The sequence below is a fragment of the Diadema setosum genome, chromosome 7 (assembly GCF_964275005.1).
Source record: "Diadema setosum chromosome 7, eeDiaSeto1, whole genome shotgun sequence".
Taxonomy (NCBI): Eukaryota; Metazoa; Echinodermata; class Echinoidea; order Diadematoida; family Diadematidae; genus Diadema; species Diadema setosum.
The window spans coordinates 7,571,659-7,590,861 of NC_092691.1; the positions used below are offsets into that span (position 1 = coordinate 7,571,659).

The 19,203-nt window shown below is 37.8% G+C and overlaps 1 protein-coding gene across 1 annotated transcript; it reads right to left on the reverse strand.

Annotated features, from left to right (window-relative positions):
• Positions 1–4,755: 4,755 nt before the first annotated feature.
• LOC140230658 (scavenger receptor cysteine-rich domain-containing group B protein-like) lies at positions 4,756–19,013 on the reverse strand. Its single transcript, XM_072310799.1, has 7 exons — positions 18,971–19,013; positions 15,213–15,539; positions 14,628–14,972; positions 12,996–13,325; positions 10,172–10,504; positions 6,829–7,155; positions 4,756–5,060 (listed from the first exon to the last, which is right to left on the reverse strand). The coding sequence occupies exons 1-7, from the start codon at positions 19,011–19,013 to the stop codon at positions 4,756–4,758; spliced, it is 2,010 nt and encodes a 669-aa protein (XP_072166900.1).
• Between the last annotated feature and the right edge of the window lie 190 nt (positions 19,014–19,203).

Here is a 19,203-nt window from a genome sequence, read left to right on the forward strand (position 1 = left end):
CCAAAAGCTTCATTAAAGAATCTGTCATGCATGTGTATTGTCATTTTGAAAGATTGTCTGGCAAACTTTTGCAATGTTCCAGGTTTGAGAAGTTGCATTCAAAAAGAAAAGAGAATAGTGCCTTGCAGATGTACTTCCGAATATCTTATTCAATGGCACTCCTTGGTCTCATCAAATGCTGATTCTTTTTGCACAATTCACAGTATTCTTCGGACTTTATTAAGATTTATTGTAGTACAGGTCAAGAGCGATCTTGATTATGCAATTTACTTTTACAGAGTGTCTCCAGGAATGATCAACTAGCTTTATCAGTTTATTCAATTTGAACCATAACGTGAAAGATATACATGTATTCATTTTGTTCATTGTTGCAGGCCCTGGTATAATCAATTGGTATTTCTTTTTGTTGAATATCTTTATCTCTTCGCATGTACGAATTTATGAAATCAACCTGCAATAATGAGTGGTGTACTAACGGCTATTTCTTATTGTGTGTATTGATGTTTTTGTTATGAACAAGATTTCTCCACAAATGATAATATTCCAATAAGAATACGAACAAACATTATATACATATATATATATTGGCAACATTAACGTACAAATGTTTATATGGTTTAGCTCCCACTCGTACAATGGTTAATGAAATAGAAATGGTCTGTGACAGGCATTCTCATAACACTCGTTCAGCCAACTCACTCAATGTGGTCATTCCAAAACCAAATCTTGCATGTTTCAAGAAGTGTTTTCGTTTCTCAGGAGCACACGTATGGAATTCATTACCAGACACTCTACAACATGCCCGGACTGTTCAGAATTTTAAGCGCCTATATAAGCAGTTACATTTTCTGTAATGTATACTTTTCTTGTGACCATCTCAGCTGCATATAATCTTTCCTGTTACTTTTATTTCAGTATTACAAATTGTTGACGTGTATTTTGTTTGTTTGCTTGTTTTTTTGCTTTTTTGTAACCTCCTGCGAGTGATTGTGAGGGAATACATATCTTCTTGTCATGATCCACTTCATATTGTGTTTACATCTTGTTTGTCATTCTTTTTTTCATGATCAGTATGATTATGTACTAGAGTGAGATATGAAAGTGAATGTACTAGACCTGTCCAGAGAATCTCAAAACTAATGCCGGTGTAATTTCGGCTATTCCGTCCATTGCAATTCAGTTCAATGTACAAATGAAATTACAGTACGATATCATTATTTTTTTTTATTTCAATAACATTTTCAATGGAAAATCGAGTGTTCAATTCAGATTCAATAAATCATTTAGATACAAAAGACGGCATGTTTTTGCATTGTCGCTTTTTATGTTGCTATTTTAAGTCAAGTAGCTTCCCTCACTAGAAACAAAAAAAAAATTGCGCGAGGTTGAGTTCAATCTAAAGGTTTATGTAATGATCGGCAGATATATCTATTCTTTATTGTATACTCTCTACTGGGAATGCTGCACAGCTGTTGTTCGATTACTAGTTATTTTAATCAACAGACACATACGTACTTACATATATCAACGCAAATCTGCATACATCAAAAATTATTTAATCTTCCACACCTCTATATATGTATTTCAAACCTTGCCGAACATGGGTTTGCTATATTAGCCGTGAATTCCAATGTATTGCACTAATTACCTTTCTATACTGGCCAGAGGATGTATGGTTTATCTACTTTTCTTTTAGGAGTTTACGTTGTATGATTCTCGGTACAGCATTAGAATAATTATGACAAAAAATTCGAATGCATCTAACTGTCAACGCAATTGGCAATAAATACTTGGTTTTAAACCAAGACGGCCGCTGCTGAGTCTGAATACGCACAAAGAGGATTCAGCACTTGTTAACCAAAACCAACTGATAGGCAAGGAAATAGCTCCTCCGAACAGGAATTTTACTTTGAATCCGACAGTTCAAATGTCTACATGTTCTTTTTATCTAAATCGGAACGTATTTTGCACGAAGTATATCTACAGATATACTTAAAGCTTGTATGTTTTCAAATGTGCATGTCACTTCAAAATAAAAGGAAGGAATGGTTACACTAATATCATTTATCATGAGTTAGAGTCATATTGTACAGAACGATTATTAATATTACTAACGAATTATGTAGTCTATAATATCAGTGTTTGCGTGTCTACATAGATGTTATCAAAATAGGTATGTAGGACACAGATATGCATGCATATAATACGAGAAGCCGACAGTGTAGTTGTCCTGTACCTCGGTGAGAAAATACTTTGCCATACTTTACTGATCAGTGATCCACGTGATCTAACTTTGTGTAAACCTTTATAGAGAAAGCAGACAGACCTCTCCCTTCCTTTCTCCTTTCTTCTATCCTATCTCTATGCAAGTCATCCCTCCCTCCTATTTTCCTATATGTTATGTATTATGTGTAAGGACTGCTTGCAAATCAAACAATGCTAAAGCTGTAGCCCTTCTGTGTAATTCATTGCATCTCTGATATGTTTTGTTGTACGTGGTACAGGCAATGAAAAACTTACTCTGTTAACAACTAATGTCTATGTATACTATGTATGGTACGAATATATACATGTGTATGTATCTGCATGTGCGATGATATAATGCAGGAACCAATAAATCAAATCAAATAATTAAGGAAAACTCATTTCGCAACCACCCAAGTACAAAGAGCATTTTATTCAGTCAAGTATGATATGGTGCATACTTATGCAATTGTCGCACTTGGGTAAACGTATGCAACAAATTCATGTTGAGAGAGATAGGCATAAGATTACTAAAACAGATTTTTGATAAAAAATGTATATACCTCCATAATAAACCATTACAATTTAGGGAGCAAAATGTAAACGTATATCATTTACCATGAGTTACCACGATCACAATAATTATATAATGTTGGATGGCCTTGAGATTAACACAAGGAAATATTGGACGAGGTATGCACAAATATTGGACGAGTCGAAGACGAGTCCAATATTTTGCTTAGCGAGTCCAATATTTCCTTGTATTAACCGAAAATAGGACATCCAATATTATCATTATATATCCTACAAAGGATTTTAGCGAAGAATGTTTTTACTTAGGTCTACCCTTTCTGTCTCCGAGTGCTGTATGGTCCCCTACTGTACTCGATCCTGACATGGGGTATGGTACACTCTTCAGTGCAAGTTAATCCACTTCCGTCTCTGATAAAACAGTGATCTATGTATCCAAGGTAGCCTTCATGTTACTGTCAGGCCGAGATCTAGCTAATTTAGACCAGAAGTAGATGTATTTGTATCCGAGATCTGAGAAACAATTCACGTCATATCTACCGTAGATCGTGAAAGATCGAATAGAACTGTAGTCCTACTGTACTTTGTAACACATAACGTACTGTAATATGCATATCGCGCATGCAAATGCAAGCGGCGGCCGGCTACATAGCAGTAGCGGTGAGCTGATCAATCGTCGCCTGCATGCACCCCCCCCCCCCCCCCCCCAAAAAAAAAAAAAAAAAATCAACTTGTTTTCATCAAACCTAAATTTAATTTTCTGTTATGAAAGTGATATTTTGAAAAAAAGTATGAAAAACAATTTCAACGAATTGATATATAAAATTCATAAACACAGAATTTTAGAAGAAACGATATTTAAGTTAATTCGTGATTGACCAATCACAGACGTTTTTACTTCATATTTCAGGTCATCTCGTACATATCTCAACCAATCATGGTGCAGTTTATAACAACTTTGGGGAATCCCCCACTTGCCGTCCAATATTTTGAATATTGGTCGCCTCGGCAAAAAATATTGGTCGAGTTCAACAAACTTTCTAAGTGGGTCGGAGGTTATGAGGTGCGTCGACAAAATAACACTTATATTTGGGCTCTAAAAATCCAATGTATGGATAGTAATGAATAATAACAATACACTTCGTAACATGTCTGATAAAGTCGGAGCAGTCCACAGGGAACATCGCTGGGTATTTAACTGTTTAATGCAAAAGCGATCTGGAAATCATAATTCATCTCGTTAACATGCACTTTTCAATACATAAATTGCTGGAGGTACTAATTGTCCTGATAACATTTTCATCGATGAAATTGTTTCATCTGGTCACCGTTGATTCCGTCAAACCTGAGAAAGAACAAACATTGAAACTATTTTACTTTTTATAAATCAGTAAGCCTTTGTACTACACTATTTGAGCTCTACAAAACTGTTGATACGAGAGAAAGCGCGCAAATATCAGTAACTGTTGAAAATCTTGAAAATTCAAAATAACCATTACTTTGACTTGTACAAGGTGATAATTTTGTCGTAACAATTATGTTAAAAAAATGGTAATTTGGAAATTTGGTAATGGAATACACATTTTGTTAACCCGTTCCATACGGGAACCTGGTGGCCTGTGTATTAAGTCTATCGGGATTTCAGAATTTAGTATGGAACGTAGTATGGAATCGATTTACACATATTTTCCTTCTTGGAATCATGTACCTGTATTATTGTAATCTGTATACTGATATCACTGAAAAGAATCTTAATTTATGTATGAAATTATGTTGGAAGAAATTTGAACCAAACAAACAAACAATGACGATTAATGCATGATCGTCGTAAGCAATAATGTCATGATCCTTCGTTATGTAGAATTATATATGTGATGGAGTAGATTAATTATTATCCACTGTCAAAGTTCCTGAGATGACATAATCATGTGGCTCTCAAGCCTGGATTTTTATACCTGTATGATCGTCAATGTCTGTGGTCTAACTGTATGCCGTGGATGAGTCTACTGTGGCGTCAGAGTACTCTGGAGGAGGGCCCCCATCACTCCCTGGGATATAATTAGGGTTGTGATACATCGCACCATTTTCAGAGAACGCCGCACTTTTACTTTGACCGGTTGGCATGACTTGGTTGCCGATGTAAGTTCCTGAAGCCGCACTGTCCTGCGCTTTCTTAGATTTCTTCATTGACAACACGTAGACTAGGCCCAGAAGGCAGCAGAGTAGAACCACTGATGCAATTACAATAACCGCAATCAGCCATCCTGCCATTTTATCTTTAGGAACTGCGTGCAACAGAGAAACACAAATATTCAAGTCAGGTGGCTCATTAGATTCTAAGACAGTGGAGAGGCGAACCGTGGGATATTAGAAAATCATCTTCTCAGGTCACCTCGAACAGGCAAACAGACAAGCTGTAGAAACTAGATATATCGCTATGGCGACTGATATGCCTCCGCCAGAATGCATGGTTCTCCTAATAGGTCTATAGTACAATGTCTTGACAATGTGTGATGACAGTTTCACACAATTGGCAAAATATCAAAATGACAGGTTTGACACAAACGTGCTGAATGTTCACTTTCCTAGAATTAGGTTCAATTGGATGAATGATTAAAATGTCTGAGTGCAGGTATTTGGGGAACTGATGATTTTTACTTGACTTTTGACCCTTTTATAAGTTTATGCATTGAGTAATTTTCAAGGTATTGAGAAAGAGTATAATTTCAGTATCAAATGGGAAAATAGCATTATCTAAACCTGGCCTTTGACATTTGACCTCACAGTTCCAAAGACAATCACTGTTAGGTTGAACATGCATAAATATGTAAGTTTCGATGACACCTTGAGTTACTTCTGAGATATGGAGGAAAAAGTGCAATTTAGAACTTTCACTTGACCTTTGACCTTTTGACCTTTGACCTTTTGGCGAGAAACTTCCCACAGAATATAATTATATCGGGTAATACATGTATACATCAAGTTTAAAAAAAAAACTTCAGGCATTGCATATTAAAGGAAAGTAGTGATATTTTGAGGAGTTTACCTTGACCTTTGACCCCCTGACCTTTGAACCATGACCCCCAACTTCCCTAGATAATCACTGCCCATTGGAACAAGCATATATACTAAGTTCCATGAAGATACCTCGAACCATTTGTGAGATATGGAGAAAAACATGAATTTTCAACCTTTTTTTCACAAAATAATCTGTGACCTTTGACCTTTGACCCCGTGACCTTAAAATCCAAACAAAGTATTATCCTCCCAGGATATACCTTCATACCAAGTGTGATGTAAAACCACATACGGTTCTTGAGATATCGACAAAAACAAAACGGGACGGACGGACGGGCGGACGGACGACCCAAAAACATAATGCCTCCAGCCACTTCGTTGGCGGAGGCATAAAAAAAAAAATGTTCCTTACCACCGGTCTATACTAAAACTAAAGTTACCAATCTGCTTACTCGTTGTACTAAGTTAGCTTATCACTCCCGGTTTAAGAGATAACAAATTAACCAAAAAAAAATCCTTAATTTGGGGACTTGGCCTCCCCTCTCCCACCCCCACCCAAACAGGCATAGTGCATCTTTCGGCCCCTACCGAGGGAAATGTGCCCGCTGTACAAAAACATTTTATCGTATACAGTTCGGTGAAAATCTGACCATGTGCTGAAAGACAAGAACATGAAAATCTGAAGTTGGCCTCCAACTCGAACCCCCTCTCCCTGCTTATAGCCCGGATTTGCTATTAACAAACTTGAAACTGCAGTCATCAATGTTCTTTCTCATAGCACTAACTCAGCTTCTGATTAGCATCTTTAGATGTAAATTTGTCTTTTACATCATGCATGTTTATGTTGATAAAGAATGAAGATATCTTGGTTTAACTATTGGTGGTAACCTGTCATACTTACACCGCCCAGAAAAGATATTTATGAAGTTGAAGCAATTACTGCTGACGGAGCTGGGAAATCTCTATGCTCAAGCAAATAAAAGCAATGTTACAAATGTTTAAAAACAATATTTGAGACATATTTGTATGACTTACCGACCCCATCACCTGTACACTGAACACCAACATCTTGTTCGTGGGATGTGCAGTTGGTATCATCCCAGTCATTGCGTGAGCAGTCTGTTAAAGAATCTTCATTTCCCGTGCAAACCACCCCACCGAGGTGGATTGGACCATACCCTGGCCCGAAGTATTTGTAGGACGACACGACACCTTCGGATCCCAGCTGACGGCAGACAACCAGTGCGTTCTCGTAGGACCAGCTGTCATTACAAACCGTGCCCCATTTCTGGTCATGGAATACCTGAAGTCTGCCTTCCCAAGAGTTCTCCCCGTCAACAAGCCGGGTATCGCCTTCATCAGCTGATGTACGACGTTATTCACGTAACATGTAACAGAAAAGGAATATCGTTGCCAATGACTTGAAAATAACAATAACAAAAATTTCTTCCTTCAACTTGTTCTGATAATCAGGAAAATACCTGAAGCAGAAAAGGTCCTACATGATAATGAAATTGCATTAATAAAGGGCCAATCGATTTTCATATTCGTCAAGGCAAGGGGAAATTGAAAGTGCGGGTTTTTTTTTTTTTTTTTTCATTTCAATTAAAGTTGATGATATGTCGTAACAGGTTGTTTTTTATAGAAATGTTAAAGATGATAGCATCTTGATCAAATCCATGACCGAACTGCATAACGCTAATACTTAAGCCCTTATGGAAGAGCTGAGATGTTTGGAGTTAAATTGCCGTTTGAGTATGAAGTCAGGAAGATGCCCCCAAAAAAGTGAAGTTGACATTAGCCTTATAATGGCCTAGTCGAGTCCACACGTTTCCGTTTCACACATGAGCCATGTAATTTTTTGAATAGAGTCTTATGTCTTCCACTCAGGTCTGTGCGTCTAGTGCGTCGTGCGAAAATGTTATGAGAAACTAATACCTTAAAATTGTGGATTGAGTGAAAGCACCAATACTAGTAATATATTAGTGCACATTAGCCGTGTCGGTGAAAGTTTTAAAAATAAGGAAAATCGATTCAAAAGTTTGAATTTGTCAAAGTTTCGCTGCCGTCTTCACTTGATGCTGAGGAGACCGCTTCATTTTTATGGCGCCATTTTTTTTTCAGGCATATTCTAAAGGCAATATTATTCCACTTGCTTTCTGAAGACTTCAATCATGTTCTTTTTGATTGTGCTAGAAAGTAAAAACTATGTTGAATATATGCTCTGGACGTGTTGTATCTAATTTCCCATTGGCAACCCATGACAGTTTCAAATGGCAAAATCCTCTAACGTCTAAACTAGTAAAAAAAATCTTCCGACAATGTTACGATTGAGTGTCAAATAGGCCTATAATCTTTTTGAAAGAAAACAGATTGAGGATGAAGTCTTATAAACTGGAGTCCCTCCATGTTTAGTAGTTTTTTCGGCATCTCCTGTTGGTAGGAGATGACGAAAAAATCAAGAAGAATAAGTGTATGCTGAGGGATCGAAGGGCGAGGGGGCGGGCCTCATTGTTTGAGATAATGATCGCAAGCAGTGGACCCTCCCCCATAGCTGTTTACATGATTAATGTCAAATACTGTTACATTGCAATGTAACCCAGAAGTCAAAAGAAATTCCTATACACCATTTTTGGGGGCATTGAGGGTAACACCACCACGAGCAGTCAGTCAGGAGGCCCCAGCATTTTGGTCGCCAGTCTACAGCTAATAACCAGCTCGTAGTTCACTTTCGCGCATGAGCAGACAAGTCATTTGTACCAACGCCCATGATCGATTTTAAATTCACTGAGATAAGCATCTGTGATGCCCTGATTTTTAATGTTATCCGTACAAATGGTGCAAGCTCATCTACCTGGCAGCAAGTCTAGTATTTTAGCACGATTAAGAGAAAGTGTTTCTTAATGCGTGGAATGTAAAGCAAAGAAATTGATGCTTTCCCAAATTCTGGTCACCTGGTCTACGCATGCTCATTCTTTGTTTGAACATAAATCCAATAAACTCTTTCATCGGGCAAGTTTTAATATGCATTATGTTACTATATATAGTGAACGAGAAAAAAAAAAGGAAAGGTCGTTTGTACCAACGTGCACGTGAGCTAACAACGAACTGGCTTATTGTGTTCATTATTATAGATAAGGCTCTTTATGAGTCCTTCTAAGGAGACTTTAAACTGTCGGTCCCGTGGATGGTTGGTTACAATAATCAGTACTTCCTTTGGTGGCATTAAATTCATATAAATGTACTTCTAGAGCGATTTGGCACATGTGAAACGTTGTGGAAGTGTGAATACTCCAGTAAGAAATGGCGCCTAATTACAACAAAAACAACATCGCCCTGCGGCAGTTTAGAATCTAGATTCTTAACATTTCCTTGAATACATGACCCACAACTATTTGAAGGCGATCCGAGTGCCACATGGATGAAATACCCCATAACAACTTGAACTCTGTATGTATACAATAAACTGTATACCCCGCAGCAAATGGGTCTCTCCTCTTCTTATTCTTTTTTTTTTTTTTGGAGGGGGGTGGGGGAGGATGGATTCGCTGTCCATATAGGGTCATGTGTGAAACGGATATGCACGCCGCTTAAAAATGGAATAGTATCTCGTACTGGATAAAAAAAAAACACACACACACACACACACATAAACACACACAAAAAAAAAAACAAGAAAACGCAAACTCCGTGTATTGAAATTGCCGTCTTGACATGGTCTTTTGAGCTAGGAAAAAAATAGACAAATCTTAACAAATTTGAAGGGACCCATACGAGACAATTATCATAATTTCGCATCATGTAGTACATAAATCGACAGCTCCATGTACAAATTAATTTTGTCGGATTCAATGTGCTCCCTGAGCAGAGAAAACACTACTCTGAAAAAAACAACAACAAACAAATTACACTAAACAATGTTGATGACATAGGAGGTTCACATATCTTTAAAAGAAATATAGCAGTGTAATATTATTACAATACCGCTTGCTTAACAAGTTCACCTATGTAGAGTCTATGCATGCCGTCTTCTTTTGTTCTGCTTCCTTGGCCCAAAACTCATGTATTGTTATGGTGATTCTGCCATGTCATCATCATTGTTCATTGCAAATTTGTTATAAATTGGGAAATCATTAATATTCTTCATCCCAATCACTGAAAATTCTGAAACCTATACTTCGTATGACTAATTAATTTACAATGGTTAAAATGTAAAAGTCTGAAAATCATCCGAAAACCTCCTTTAATAGGCCCTCATAGCCCTATATTGCGTGATCATTACATAAAATGATACGCAGAACATTAAATTGAAAAAGGTTTAAGGTTTTAATTCTCAAAGTCAAGATTGAGAAGTTAAGAGAATAATATAGACACGAACCGCCATCATCAGGTATGCACTCCAAATATATGTCGTCAGTGTGTCGGCAGTCGTTTTCTCCCCAGCCACCGTGTGGGCAATGAGAAAGTGCAACCTCGTCCCCAGTACAGTTGACGTCAGATAGATGTACAGGCCCAATGAATCCTGTTGCCTCTGTATTCTCATAAACGTATCCAAAAGACGAATAGCCGAGCTGCCGACAAGCAACGCCCGAGTTGATTTGATGCCACCCGTCGAAGCATATTGTACCCCAAGAGTTACTATGATAGAGTTCCAAGCGACCAAATATTGGTCGTGTCCTGTCGATGCTTTGGCGTAACTGTCCTTCCAAAGCTGCAAGATATCAATGTGCTCTAAAAATAGAATTCATGTATAAACGGGATCGAATTTAATCAACATTGATCACTGATATGTTCTTTTTTATAAGCTTTTAACTTCAAAATGGAAGGTCGAATATGCTGCCTGTTTTTTTTTTTTTCTACGTAATTATATTCAACCGAAACTATTTTGTCCATAACTATCCCACCCGCTAACATGACGCTTACCTCCTTCTCCGTCATGGTCGTACTGGAACGTATTTTGAGAATAACACAATTTTGGATAACGGGTCAAAATACTGATACGATCTCACAGGTTATTTATCAATGCTATGAGATATTAGCCGGGTTCACACGTACACCAATTAGCGGGATACAAATCTCGAGATTTGCATCGCGATCGTCATCCCGAGTTTTTTGCACGTGTGGACAGAAAAAACCCGAAAATTAGCGGGATAAGCATCGCGATGCTAATCCCAAGAAATCTTGCGCTGGTTCATCAATTAGCGGGATAATTGGCCCCGCGCTGGTACGTGTGAACAGTCGGGATTAGAATCTCGAGTTTTTACATCCTATCATGCAATGCGCACATCACAACAGCGAGGCCTCTGCGAAGAGGTCCTTCACCTCTTTGGAGCACAATAACAACAGCGCGCGAACCACACCACTGACGCGTAAAAGACGATGGACAAAGGTAAGTGCGCGAGGGCAGTGATAGAGAAGGGCGCTGCGTGACCCAGTCGGCAATTAGCGGGATAATTTTGGTACGTGTGGACGCTCGCCAAATTAGCGGGATACCGATCGCGATCGCTATCCCGCTAATTTGGTACGTGTGGACGCTCGCAAAAAAACTCGGGATGTGCATCGCGATCGTCATCCCGCTATTTTGTACGTGTGAACCCGGCTAATGATATAGTTGTTCATAGATATGCTGTAATGCGCAGTTGTTGTCATGCCAATCAGGTATTTGCGCTCTTCAAATTCCGCTATACCAGTATTGCTCTTTCAAAATTAGGGAGTTTTCGCAACACGACGGGAAGATTGAGAGCACGCGCTAGCAATCAGCCATGATAGTCCCCGCACTCTGACTTCCGTCCTCCTATCTGAGCAGTTTCCCTTTCTTGTGTGGACGGAGGCGTGGGGACAAAATCGCTGTTTGGCTGGCTGGCTGGCTGTCTCGATCCTGCCGAGCATTGGGATCGAACGCTATTTTGGCCGACTACCGTATTCGTTTTCTCCGGGACGGGGACATTCATCGGATTTGATCATAATCACAAACAACTTTTGCACACGGCATGTTCAACTATCGGTCGCGTCGTGCTTGCGAAAACTCGCTAATTAGAGCCTTCGAGGGCGTGGCGTGGTGTTGTGATTACTTCATTGCAACTAGCCGGTAGATCATAATTATTCATTCTTAGATCGTTGTTATTATGTTTTTCTTTTCCAAATAGGCTACTTCCCTACAGTATCTCTTCTGAGGACTATGATACACAGTCTTCTGAATGTCCAACTCGCATTACGACGCTATACTCTGGCGACATTGTTGTAAGAACAACTATTAAATGCATACAGCACGTGGTTTAATTGACAGCGTTCTCCTATGCTTTATCTGTCTTCGAGAAGCATTTGCTATATCCCCAAGTATTCTTGTCTTTTCATTTTAGTCTTTTCCCTGTCTATATATTGGTCCTCTTAATTTCCACACTCTGTTTCAATACTGGGACCTACGCTTAACAAGCTTGGTTTAAAGTAGCTTCCACAGTATTTCTTTAGCATTGTTAATTTTACATATTTGTTTTTTTTTTAACTCCCATGTTCCACATATTTGCAATGTTCTATTGTAATTCGCAGCTTGATATCTTGCATCATTATTTTCCTCTATTTGACGTATCTTTTAATAAGAAATATGATACTGAATTGAATTAAATCAAATTGAAATGAATTGAATGGTTTTGATTCCTCCTAGATATCTATTCTATGCGTGGTCTGGCACAAAGTCTTTGCTTTGCAACCTTCTCTCTCTATGTGTTCGGGAACAAGTTTTTTTTTTTTGGTTGTTGTTGTTGTTGTTTTTAATTTTTTGGCCGCATTTACAATTGAGACATCAACATTCAATCTTTTAGCAGAAATGGAGAAAATATGAATTCGCTGTAACCTGTCCTACGAATGGAAGCATTCTGACAAAATTTCTCTAAATCTTTGTACATACACACACAATAATGCACACAACAGGGAGATCTGCTAGGCGAACTTCTCGACACAGACAATTACATGTTAAGTACTGACACCATCGACAATCTCCGTTCAATATGAAATCATTCTTTATAATTAAAAGCAGTTCAGATTTGCATCTGACTTGTCGATATTATCTAATAATAATGAACTGATTTTTAAGAAGGAATCTATGGGTTGAACTGCAAACTTAATCCTTTTCATTCTTGCAGTTTCGTTCTCTGTACTCGTTAATCGTACTCTTTTATTTAGCTCTTAGTGAAATCCCCACATACCTGTCGGATCTGTGAGCAAAGTGTAACAGTCCACTCCCACGTCTTCGCCGTGTGTACATGGGTTGTTCCCATTATCGCTGAATGTGACGTCACATCCAATGAGTTCTGTCTCGCTTCCAGTACAGTCCACGCGAGACAGGTGGATAGATCCATTACCAGGTGTGGGAGAGTAGTACACATTGTTCACTCCGTCATTCCCCAGTTGACGACAGGTTACTTCTGCTTCCTCGGGACCCCAGGTCGTACTGCACACAGTGCCCCATTCGTTGTTGTGGTAGATTTCAAGTCGACCGTCCCTCGACATCGGACCGTCAGCCAATCTGATGTCACCTTCCAGAAAACAATGCACGATTTTTCTCTCACTCCATGGTATTATTTCATTAAAAAAAAAACCGTTTATAAGAGGATTAAGACAGCATTCATGGCATTGATAACCTGCTTCGTTGAAAAAGAAATAAGTACTGGTCTAGATACCTGTATTAGTATGGATATTCAATAAGTGTTTGAATTTTAGATTCGGAAAAACGAAACATATTTCGTTTTCCGGATTGATTAACCTTATTTCATTTTAGGATTAATGAACTTTCGGAATAAGGAACACTATTTCATTTTCGGGTGAGCTAACCTTTTGAAGAACGAACCTTCGGGATAAACCGAAATTTGTCGGATCAATGGACCCTTTGTCATTTTTTGACTAACGAACGTTTAGGTTTGGGGAATCTGTGTGTTTCGGAATTATAAATTTTGAAAGATATCAGCAAAACTAGCTAGGTGATATCTATTTAACTCACTATTCGTTTACTGGAATAAGCGCAAAAGTATCAATATAACCATGTTGATTTTCGATGATTCGGCAAGTGACATCCGTTTCGGTAAAAATCCATCAATGCTGTGTAATGTAGAACGCCTACGTTTTCTGTTGTAATGCCAAGGATTCATTTCTTTTTCCAGGTGAAATTTGTTGACACTGAGGAACGTATAAGGCATTGATTTAATATCCTACTATTATTGATGTCTTGTGAAAACACGTTAATTGTGAAAGTTTTATCACTTTATTTCCGGTGCAATAATGACAGAATTAGTGTCACGCTCTTCATCTGATTTTGATTATTATCACTGATTCCAAGTGTAACAGAGTGCATGGTACGATATCTGCGGCGCTGTTTCATATGCGCGTTACTATTTTGTCGATAGCTTTGTCTTTTGAAATTAATGTATTTTCATAAGCTTGTGTTCGCGGAAGAATGAAACAAGGTTTTAAAAATTCGCATATGATCAATATATCTTATATTCCTTGTAACAGTAACTGCAGTCTAAAAAAATAAAATGGTAATTACAATATTTTCGCTATCGTCAATGTTAAATTCAACACTCAAGATGTTGGCTTTACTATTTCATTTTTAGCTAAAAAAAAATGAAAAGGCTAATCCAAAATTTTGAACATTACATTAAACATCTAAACAAAGATCAGTGTGACATTGAAATGTTGGTTTATCATTTTATTTTTTACTGTGAGTCTGGATGTTCGCTGCTACATCATCTCTATCTCAAATAAACTGGAATAATAAAGGGTTCCTATGTATAGGGGAAAGTTGTCTTTGCATGAATGTTCACTTTTCATGAAATTCTTACCCTCGTTGTACTCAGTGATGCATCTCACTCCTGCGTCTTCGTAATGAGAACAGAACTCATTTCCCCAGTCATCGTGCTGGCAGTCCGCAAGCTCTCCTTCGTTCCCAGTACAAAGTACGTTAACCATGTGGATAGGTTGAGTGGCTGATCCTTCGCCAAAAAATGCCGATTGAAAAGCGTCGCTCGCAGCTCTAAAGCCAAGCTGCCGACATACGACGGATGTATCCAAGACATCCCAGCCACTATCACACACTGTCCCCCACTGAGAGTCGTAGAAGATCTCAACCCGTCCCTCGTAACTTCCCAAACTGCCGACAAGACGCACTGCACCCGTTTCTGGCACCCCTATGAACAATCATTGAAAAATATCATCATGCAATGACTCCATATACACTCTGTACGTGCATACTCGATCTCTGTGGCCAAAAAAAAATAAATAAATAAAAATGAAACAGCACCTTTTTCAAATTAAAAAAGAAAGAAAGATGATTTCAGATAAATCCGGTCATTGCACATTATGGTGCAATAGAGGTTATATTTCATAATTTATAATAGGAGCAATTGAGGCATACGCGCATGACTTACCGGACGTCTCTTCCGTGCACTGCACACCAATATCTTGTTCGTGGGATGTGCAGTTTGTATCATCCCATTCATTGTGTGAGCAGTCTGTTAAGGAATCTTCATTTCCCCTGCAAACCACCCCACCGAGGTGGATTGGACCGTACCCTGGCCCGAAGTATTGGTACGGCGACACGACTCCTGCGTAGCCACGCTGGCGGCACACAACCAGAGCGTTCTCGTAGGACCAGCTGTCATTACAAACCGTGCCCCATGTCTGGTCGTGGAATACCTGAAGTCTACCTTTCCAAGGAGCCCCGCCGTCAACAAGCCGGATATCACCTTCAGCAGCTGTGCGACGATTTTCACATAACGAGAAGTAACAGAAAAAAATAAAAAAGTCAAAGCCTTCAAAACAACGATCTTTCTTTCTTCTTTCGACTAGTTCCGATATAAACAGGAAAATGCTAGTAGGATCCTACAAGATAATGGAATTGCATCAATCAAGGGCCAATCGATTTTCATTTTCGTGGCCCTAAAAGTCAAGCAGTGCGTTTTGCTTTGAACCAAATTAAAGTTGATAATGTGTCGTAACATTATCAACACTTTGGGTTCTTTTGGATAGAATGTTAGAGATGGCAGCGTTTTAGATCCAGGAGAGAACTGATAAAGTCTTCCTTTATAATTTCGTTGTCCCAATCTCGTTTAATGTTTATTCGCGTGTGCATGTGTATCTGTTTGAAACTCTGTCTTGGAAGTGGGCTTCCAGACTTTTTTTTCAGACTTTTTTCCCACCTTTTTCCTCTTTTTGCTTCAGTTTATTTTTGTCTATTTGACATTCTGTACCAGAGGGGCCCACATTCTACAAGCCTTGTCTTTTTTGTGGGTCCATCCCATTTTTCTGTGTTTTGCGTATTGTTATATCGTCTATATCACTTCAGTCAATTTTCATGAAGGTTCCATAATTATATTTTTCTCAATTCATTTTGTTTTGATTATGTATTAACCTTATTCTCTGTTACCAAAGAAAGTGAAATGTTTATGTTCTTTTCGAAAAATTAAATTGAATTGAATGGAATTAAAGTGGTCATAATAAAAAGGTGGGTCCCACCTTTTATTAGTTTTGCTGTGTTTTTTTTTTCGGATATCTCAGCGATTTCAAAACAAATTTTTATCAATTCAACTTTTAATTCTTGCTAGAATTGTACGCTTTGCAATATTTCATGTAAGTGAAAAGCCTCAGTCCCCTTCTCAATAAAAACTATAATTCATCTCTTTAAGCTGTTGATCTTGTGGTTGCTTACTTACGAGTTATCAGTGCTCCCTAAGTGGCCATGTAAGATAAATCAATTCAATTTATACTAGCGGGATTTGACACATGCGTAAAGTTGTGGAAGTGTGAATATTCCAATAATAAATTGCGCTCAAATGCAACCAAAAACAACATCCCCTTGTGGAATTCAAAATCTACGCTCTTAACCCTTCCTTGAATACCACGTATGCGGTTCAAGACAATTTGAGGGCAATCGGATTGCCACATAGAGTGAAATACCCAATAACAAATTAAATTCGACTGCACCGTCCCTGCCGCAAAAGACGTATTACATCTTTTTCTTGACTGCTTGATGAGTTTAATATAAAAACTCATGTATCAAACGCGTTCGTAGGTAAAATTATATCGTACTGCATAAAAAAAGAAACATCAAGAAAGTGCGAATTCCATAAAAAAGCTTCTTTCTCACATACTATCTTTACAACCCGAGAAATGATAAATTATAACTCAGCAATTTAATACAGCGGCCCTACTACATTATAATCATTACATGAAATTATGCGCACAATCAAACAGGTTAATAAGAGTTGTATAAGTTGATAAGAGTTGTATTCTCAAAATAGAGACTGTGGCATTCAAAGTTTTAGAAGAGAGTTAGAAAAGAGTAAGAAAAGTTTTAAAAAAGATTGTACATAAAAGACTGTATGGGTTTCTGAATGATGATGCATTATTAGTTCCTAATCAATTTGGTTTTAGAAAAAAGCCATTGTACTGATTATATAATGCAATTATTCAATTACATGATCAAATTATTGAATCGTCTATGAAAAAAGAACAGGCTTTTCATGGATCTGAGCAAGGCATTCGATACCATAGATCATAATATCTTTATTGTATAAAATGCAGAAATACGGTATCCGCGGCAAAGCTCTAAACTGGTTTAACGATTATTTACACATCAGAAAGCAATATGTGTTTTATCAATCGGCTGAGATCAATAAACAAAACGCTCTCTGTGGTGTCCCACAGGGTCGATTTTAGGACCTTTGTTGTTCTTGATATATACAAATGATTCAGTGCATTCATCTTCGTTATTTAACTTTATTTTTTCGCAGATGACACGAGCATTCTCTTTTCTCATAAAAACCTACATACACTCACTACAGTTGTCAATTCAAAATTATCAAAGGTTTCAACGTGGTTTAAGTGTAATGAATTGTCATTGAATACTGAAAAAACGACTTATGTCTTCTTTACAAATAGCCATACACAAATGGATGATATCATGTTATAAATTGTTGGTAAGCAATGGGATCAAAAGTCTTGTGTAAAATGTTGGGGGGTAACTATCGATTCACACCTAACATGGTCCGATCATATACACCGAGTTTATTCAACAATATAAAAAAAAAAATATCGGGATCCTCTGGAAAGTAAGAGAATATCTTACCAAGCAACCCCCTTCAAATTCTTTATAATACACTTATATTACCCCATATCACCTACCGTAATATTGTGTATGGAATAAAATAAAGTCGATATTGTTATTACAAAAACGTGCTGTAAGACTTATGACCGGTTCACACTACTTAGCACAAACTGAATCTTTGTTTCATGATTTAAAGACTCTTAGAATTTCTGATATACATACATGGCAAACAGCAATATTTATGTATAAATATACTAACAAATAGCTCATTGATATTGTTTAAAGATATGTATTTTTCAAATTATAGTATTCATTCATATCCTACCCGTCAGGCAACAGATTATCATTTTGATAAATCTTTAACTCCTCATAGCTCAAAATTCCGTAAGACATCTTGGTCCAAATGCATGGAACTCATTGGATGATGACCTTAAACGCAGTTCTTCTCTACAATGTTTTAAATCATCTCGTGTAAACGTTCTTCTCGCAATGTACCACTCGAATTAGAAATTACGATTTTGTTATAGTTCCCAACTCTTGAATTCTGTATCTCACGCTTTTCTTTCCTTCTCTCTTCCCTCTACTCTTCCTATTCGGGTACCTTATTCTCGGATTTGTTTTGTTTTGTTTTGTTTCGTTCTTCTTTCGTTTTTATACATTCCACCTTGTGTTGTCATTTTTGGTCAAATGACATTTAAAATACTTTAAAGATTTACATTATTTGTTCTATGTGTGTATAATTGTTCCGTTCCTTCGTTTAGTTAAATAAAAAGTTGTTCCATGGCATATTATGTTCAGAGGCCGTTGTCCAAGTCAAGCGTCTTGCTTATTGATAACGGTCTACTCCACCTGTACACTTAAAGATCTGTAATGCTGTTAATGTATCATTTTACATGATTTTATATTGCTAATGCGACATTTTGTTTACATTTTCATGAATTGTGAATAAATGTTCGATATTATTATACTTATTTTTTGTTATGTACAATTGGAGAAATAAAACTTACTGAAACTGAAACTGAAACTGAAACTCAAGAACACAGACACGAACCGTCATTATCTTGTATACATTGTAAATACACGTCAGTAGTGTGTCGGCAGTCGTTTTCTCCCCAGTCACCATGGGGGCAGTGAGAAAGTTCATACTCGTCCCCAGTGCAGCTGACATCCGCAAGATGGACAGGCCCAATGAATCCTGTAGCCGCAGTATTCTGGTAAACGGGTCCCGCAGACAAGTAGCCGAGCTGCCGACAAGCAACGTCCGAGTCGGTTTGATGCCACCCGTCGAAGCATACTGTACCCCAAGAGTTACC